Source organism: Stegastes partitus, unplaced genomic scaffold, assembly GCF_000690725.1.
Source record: "Stegastes partitus isolate 25-593 unplaced genomic scaffold, Stegastes_partitus-1.0.2 Scaffold188, whole genome shotgun sequence".
In the NCBI taxonomy this organism is placed as follows: domain Eukaryota; kingdom Metazoa; phylum Chordata; class Actinopteri; family Pomacentridae; genus Stegastes; species Stegastes partitus.
The window spans coordinates 772,395-779,349 of record NW_007577919.1 but is presented as its reverse complement, the minus strand read 5'-3'; the positions used below and the strand labels follow the sequence as shown (position 1 = coordinate 779,349).

Below are 6,955 nucleotides of genomic sequence, written 5' to 3'. Positions count from 1 at the left end.
GATGCCAAAATGCACTGTACACTTTCTTTTTTTTTTTTTTACTAATTTGTAGTTCCCTATGAAACTGATACAAACATTTTGTGTGCATTTCCATCATTTTTTAAAGTCTGTCTTTGCTTCCCCTAAAATATATTTTTAAACTTACTGTCAGTTCCAACAGTGTTTCCCTTAATCAGGTAAAAATTACTGCAATCCTGCAAAAGAAGAAAAAAAACACACAAAAAGGGAAGCAACGTGACCCACAAAGACACAGTGAAGCCGCCGCATCACATGCAGAGCTCGGTGGGAGGGTTCAGATATAGAAGCTGCCGAATGCGACCGTTAAACCTCATTAACTCTGATCCACCATGAAGCTGCTGCAGGTGGCGTTTCCTCTGTGGACGCTGATCGGCGTCACGCTGCAGGTAAGAGACTGCAGGTTAAAAAAAACAAACAAAACAAAACATGCAGGTCTGTTTAAACCTTATTGCAAACCTTTGTAATTTCACTTTTCAGGCTCCATCACGAGACAAATGCATGTGTGAGCTGAAGAACTCGGAGAAGGCCTTTCCTCACGACAAGCTGAACATGGTGGAGAAGAACGCCACCGTCTGCAACGGCAAAGTGACGCCGCAGAAGGTCGGAACAGTTTTATGGCTTCATAAACCCAAAGTCTGATTTAAAAACGAGAAAACAGCAGCGTTCTTAGCTTGAAATGGAAAAATTGTCCAAGTAATGACACTAAAACAGTTTGCTGCATTTGATTTTCATATTATGGACTCTAGAAAATGGAAAAAAATGACCCCTGTTTAAAAAAATTAAGTATAATAGCTCTTGTAGCTTGATCAGGAGTGGTAGAAATTCATCACATGGTTTTCATGAAATTCACAATAAAAAATGCATTTTTTCTTTTATCCCCATTGAAATGAATGGGAAGTCGGCCCAACAGCTTCCAAAACCATCCGTCTGTGGAACCCTGCAGCTCCGACAGATTTTGCAGCAGAAACTTCATTCAAAGTTTAAACGACTCACAAGGCTTTTATTGTTCTTCTTCTAAATCTGCATTTTGATATCTTTCACGGTTTTTGCACAGCCGTGGTTTAAGTTTTAGGAATTCTTTTGAAATTCCTTCAGCTGGAGCGAGTGAACATTTTGATGAGAACATTTGTAGGAAAAAGGTTCGTCTCCTTCTCACAGTTTCTCCTCCACATGAACAACTCATGCATAGAAATGTGGGTATTTTTGTTCTCTTCCATCCAGTGTGAGTCTCATCGCTGTAGGACTGATGGTTTTTCCATAAACCACCTCAGAGCTCAGAGAGTGTCGACCAAAACTCTCACTGACTCCCATCATATCTGAGCTCTGAGATGTTGGTGAAAACCAGAAACAGAGGGTGTCTTTAACCTGCCACCAAATCCGTATAAAACTCAGCATGGACATGAAAATACATCAAAATGTTCACAACAAGTTTGTGCTTCACACGCTGAAAGAATTTCTTCAATAGGACTTCTAGTTTCTGAGCTGTGACGGTTTGTTCGAGGCTCTAATCCTCAGTCTGCTCTGCTCACTGCAGCAGCCAGAGACTCACAGCTGATTGGCTGATTGATGCTCTTTCAAAGTAAAAGCTCAAAGATGTTAAAAGGAACTGATTGGGGGTTAATGAAACATGAGTTTCAAATTAAAATGCACTTATATAATTTATGCCTTGTGTATAACTATAGCAGGACATGTTGATGCTGTGTTTACACTGCTGTTGGTTTAAAATGGGAAAATTAGCAACGGGCCAGTTTTTTATTTTGTTGTTTCTGGTATTTGACTGATGAATGGATCTTACTTCAGAACTCAGAGCGGATGAACTTGATGAACCTGATGAATGTGCTGCGTCCGTGCAGGCCGAAGAACTGGAGGTTCTGCTGCTGGGTTTGGACCGACGTCTGGCCCAGCTGCATGAAGACGTGTCGGTCCTGGAGAAGGAGGACGACGGAGATCTGTACGGAGTCCTCAGCCTGCACGTCATCCACAACGAGATGACGGAGATCCGGCTGCTGCTGGACAAACTCAACGCAACCACAGAGGAGCATCACAGACTCACTGCTGACACCGAACGGCAGGTAACACAACACAACACAACACAACACCACAATACAACAGGTAACAACACAACACCAGACAGCAGGGAACACAACACAATCCAACACAACAGGTTTGTTCTACATTGATCAGAGAAGAAGCTTCAGGTCCAAACCTTCTGTTGCAGGTTTGGACCCGAAGATGTTTTAGGAGATGCTGAACCTGCTGCTCAGACTACGATACATCCCATAATACTGATGCTTACGGTTACAGAGAAAATAAACAGAAACCAGATCCAGTGTTCAGACTGTGACACCTGGATGGATGTAGAACTGATCTGGTGTCAGGTTCTAGCAGAACCCAGATGTGTTCTTCCTCCTAAATGTCATGTGTCTATCTGCTGAACTGATGAAGTTCTGAGGCTCAGAAATGATGGAAAAAGTCCATTAAGGTGATAAATCTGGAGCCTCCTCTAAATAATAATAATAATAATAATCACAGTGTGAAGGTAGAACTCTGCTCCATTCAGTAAAGTTACTGGAGATACAGAACCAGCTGGTTCTGAGGAGGTTCTGGTTTCATATTCGGTCCTTCAGTTTCCTGCTAAGAGGCTGAAACCTTCATGATCTCAGTTTAAAGACACTGAGTCTGTCTTTGCTGCCATCTAGTGGTCAACAAGTGTGAAGCAGCAGAAAAAATAAAACCCACCATCACACCAACAAAGAAACTTTAATGTTAGAAAGTTTTAAAGCGTTTGGACATTACAGAGACTCTGACTACTTTAGATGTTTGAATTTAAAATTAAAGCTTTCAATAGGACAAAATTAACGACTGACTTTAACTTCTAGTTTACTGATTTAAGCTGTTTTTACTGCACTCTAAAATAATGTTTGGGCTCAACACACAAAAAATAACAGTTTGCACCAATTTATTTTAAATTATTATTATTATTTTAATTTTGACAACTTCCAATGAAACTGTGTTCAACTAAAACCATGCAATCAGGTATTTTTCATTTTTTTTCAATGATTTGCAGCATAAACACATATTTTTAAGCTGATTACTTATAAAGAAAAACAAAAAATAAGTTCTTCCAACTAGTATTTCCATGTTATTTAATAATATTTAAATTGTACATAGTTAATGACAATAATTAGGAACACAGGTTTTTAAACTGACAACCAAAAAAAAAAAAAAAAAAACTTGCTCCAATTAGATTTTCTTCAGTAGTTTTCAGTCGTCTGTACACTGAAAACATTTTTTTAAATCAAAATATTTGATTTCATTTATTTCTCAACATCCATTTTGTTTTTATAAATTAAAAACGTATCTAATAATGTGTTGTGTATCTGCTATTTTGGCTACACAAGCAACACAAATTGGCTTTTTTCCATCTCTCAGCTGGACGAGCTGAAGACTGAGATGCAGGAGCTGGAGACGTTCGACTCCATGCAGGTGGTGAAGGGACGAAGAACCAACCAGCGCCTGAGGACGGACCTGAACCACTGCTTGGATAAACAGAACGCCACGTTGGCGCCGACCCAGCCTCCGTACGGTGAGTCCAGCGCCGGTCAAACCTCAGTGGTGGGTTTGCTCTGCTGTGTTTGACTCCGCAATGTCTCCTCAGGTACATGTTCTCGGGGTCCACTTAAGAACATCACCGGGCCGGTGGTCCAAACAACCGGAGAGTATGGGGGCTCGTATCCGTACGGAGCTTGGGGTCGGGATCCCAGACCCGAGCCGGGGAAGGAGCGCTGGTACTGGATGGTGGCGATGACGGCCAGCAACAGATACGGCCACTACGTCCGCCTCTACCACAGTCTGTACAAGCTCATCGGAGGGGAAACCAACATCGGTAAGAACCCCCAACATGGCGGCTTAAAAATCCAAAACACCATTTATCAGCCAGAAAGTGTGAAAACAGAAAAAAAATCTGATTTTTATTCTTACAACACCCTGTCAAATAAATGATTGTGTCAGTATTCACCTCCTTCACCTCCTCCCAGTTAAATCCATGATTAAGAAATGGAAGGAATATAGGACATGAGTAGATCTGACTAGAGCAGGATGTCCTCAGAAACCTTGTGACCGAGCAAGAAAAAGACGAGTGAGGGAGGCCACCGAGACACCTATGACTCCTCTGAAGGAGCTTCAGCAGCTGAGATGTTAGAGGCTGTTCATAGATTTGTTTTCCAGCAAGACAATGAGCCGAAACAAACAGCCAGAACTACACAGAAATGATTTTAAAGACAACAACGTGAATGTTCTGGAACCTTCAAGAGGCGGGAATACTTTCCATGAAGAAAGTACTAACGAATACCTGATGATTCAATGATACTTTATCTCCTTGCAGCGAACGTCCTGATCCACTCCGCCAACCCGACCACCAACACCATCCAGGGTCCGAATGTGGTTCTGTATGGAGGTGCTCTGTACTACAACTGTTACAACCAACGCCAAGTTTGTCGATTCCACCTCGCCACCAAAACCGTGACCAATGTATACCTGCCCGAAGGCACCAGGTGATCTGCTCAGCTTCAGCTTATTATTTGAAATGGATGAGTCAGAATTCTGGTTTTAGGAAAAAAACGTGCATAAAAGCATTCATAGCAAGACTACCTCTACCTTTACGAGCCTTCCAAGCATCCCCACACGATGCTGCCACTACCATGCCTTACATGATGATGCTGCCACCACCATGCGTTACATCAGGGGTCTCCAGTCCTGGTCCTCGAGGGCCACAATCCTGCATGTTTTAGATGTTTCCCTCTTCCAACACACCTGATTCAAATGATCAGCTCATCACCAAGCTCTGCAGAAGCCTGATAACGATCCTCAAACATCTAAAACATGCAGGACTGTGGCACTCGAGGACCAGGATTGCCCACCCCTGCTTCACGTCATGATGTTGCCACCGCCACGATTCACATCATGATATTTTCAAAGTGTTTCTTTCCACAACTGAAACATGACTTCTGTCCTCAATTTTAGGTACAATTCGAAGGGTAACTTCTGCCACCTGGACGAGTGCTACCCGTACACCGACCTGGACCTGGCCACTGATGAGTCTGGGGTCTGGGTGATCTACACCACCTCCCAGGACTTTGGGAACCTGGTTCTCACCAAGCTGGAAGATGGTGAACCACCGACACTCGGCCAAACCTGGCGCACTTCGGTCTACAAACAGGGGGTGACCAACGCCTTCATGGCCTGCGGCGTGCTCTACGTTACACGCTACATTAGCAAAGACAAGGAGGAGATCTTCTATTCGTATGACACGGCAACAGGGAAGGAGAGGTTCAACATCGGCATCCACATGAACAAGATCTCCACCAACATCCTGTCCCTGAACTACAGCCCTGTGGACCAGATGCTACACACCTACAGTGACGCCTACATGGTCTCTTACAAGGTTCGGTTTGGCTAAATGGAAGCTTGTTTTTTTTTTTAAAAAGTCTGAATTTAAATATTACCTGTGATGTTCATGAATGGGGCAAGAAGTGGAGAGGAATGACCTTTGCTATACATGATCGATGAAAACAGTAAATCCTGATTATGTTCATGTGGTGTCGTCTTTGTCTTTCACCGTTTCCATTCAATAAATTCACTCCTTTCTGCTCTGGTGTTTTAGTTTGTGGTGAGCAGCATCGAAACCCTTATTTCAATTAGTTACTGAGCACAGCTGCTGTCAGACATCCTCCGAAACGCAAAATCACAAAAACAAGACACAAAACAACACAAAGGAGTGACAACAAGACAAAAAAAATAAAAAGAAGACAAACGAGACACAAAACAACAAATAACAATAGGACAAAAATGAGACACAAAACAACACAAACAAGTGACAAGACAGGAAATGATTTTAAAAAAGACACAAAATGGACACAAAGCAGAAACGAAACAACAAACCAGAGACAAAATGACAAAAAGACAGACACAACAAGTCTCTAAAGCCATTTCACAGCAACTGTTTTCTTACCTGAGCAGCAGGTTTCGTGATGAAGCTGCAGACTGGAGCTCTGCTGGTTCTGAAACTCACTGGTTTCTCTGGTTTCTATTTTGCTTTTGTTCCATCTGTTTCTCTCCTCCACCTGCACAACAATCCAATCAGCCTCTTCCGTCATCACACCTGTGCTGATTAAGCCCCGCCCACTGACCCTCCACCTGGAGCACCTTAAGCTCCAATCAAGTCGTTGTTATTTACACAGAACATTTAAAGCAACAGACGCTCAACAAACGATGGAAAAGGAGATTGGCAGGTTGAAATATTGAGTTGAAGGCCCCACAGTGTTATTTATGGTGTGAATTTAGGGATAAAAATGAACGAAAATACGACTTCACCTCACATTCAAGTATAAGTCAATCCCCTACAGTGTTGTTTCCTAAAGAGATGAACCTGACTCGTTAAATATAAGACCAATACAACAAAGTGTTGTTAGTTACAACAATCACTCCACAGACTGCCCGTGAGCACACTTTAGGTTTTTGAAAGATATTTTTATGTGTATCATTATTATGTGTGTAATTTAATTTATTTTAATTTTAATAAACCCAACATCTGATTCGTTGACTTCATTCACTGAAACCCTGATGTCCAAGTTTAAGTTATGATCTTTTTCTGTCATATTCTGTTATATTTTTGTTTCACTGAAGCACATGTGGTAACTGTGTACAAACAACATGACCTCTACCATCAGAAATACATGATTATTTTGACTGTAAGTAAATTATTCCTTTAAACAATCATGACAAAATCTACTGGGTCAAACAATACATTTACAGCAATTTGCACCATAAGCGTTGCTGATGTGGAAAGTTGTGGTAATCTGTTTTTTTTTTTGTTGGTCAGCATAAAGTTCATGGTCCAGTTGTGTTACTGCCACCATCAGGAAGGAAACACAAACTA

The 6,955-nt window shown here is 41.8% G+C and overlaps 1 protein-coding gene across 2 annotated transcripts in view; it reads left to right on the top strand.

Annotated features, from left to right (window-relative positions):
- The first annotated feature begins 272 nt into the window (after nucleotides 1–272).
- The window catches only part of LOC103356171 (olfactomedin-4-like), a 16,541-nt gene continuing 9,858 nt past the window's right edge, over nucleotides 273–6,955 (top strand). Inside the window, exons 1-7 of one of the 2 annotated variants that reach the window (XM_008280241.1) lie at nucleotides 280–404; nucleotides 496–618; nucleotides 1,872–2,090; nucleotides 3,451–3,604; nucleotides 3,677–3,904; nucleotides 4,403–4,571; nucleotides 5,041–5,667. In XM_008280241.1, coding sequence (XP_008278463.1) covers nucleotides 348–404; nucleotides 496–618; nucleotides 1,872–2,090; nucleotides 3,451–3,604; nucleotides 3,677–3,904; nucleotides 4,403–4,571; nucleotides 5,041–5,476 — 1,386 coding nt within the window. In that variant the 5' untranslated portion in view covers nucleotides 280–347 and the 3' untranslated portion in view covers nucleotides 5,477–5,667. Of the gene's footprint in view, nucleotides 405–495; nucleotides 619–1,871; nucleotides 2,091–3,450; nucleotides 3,605–3,676; nucleotides 3,905–4,402; nucleotides 4,572–5,040; nucleotides 5,668–6,955 lie in introns of those variants that run through there. The other variant, XM_008280240.1, reaches the window with a different exon arrangement.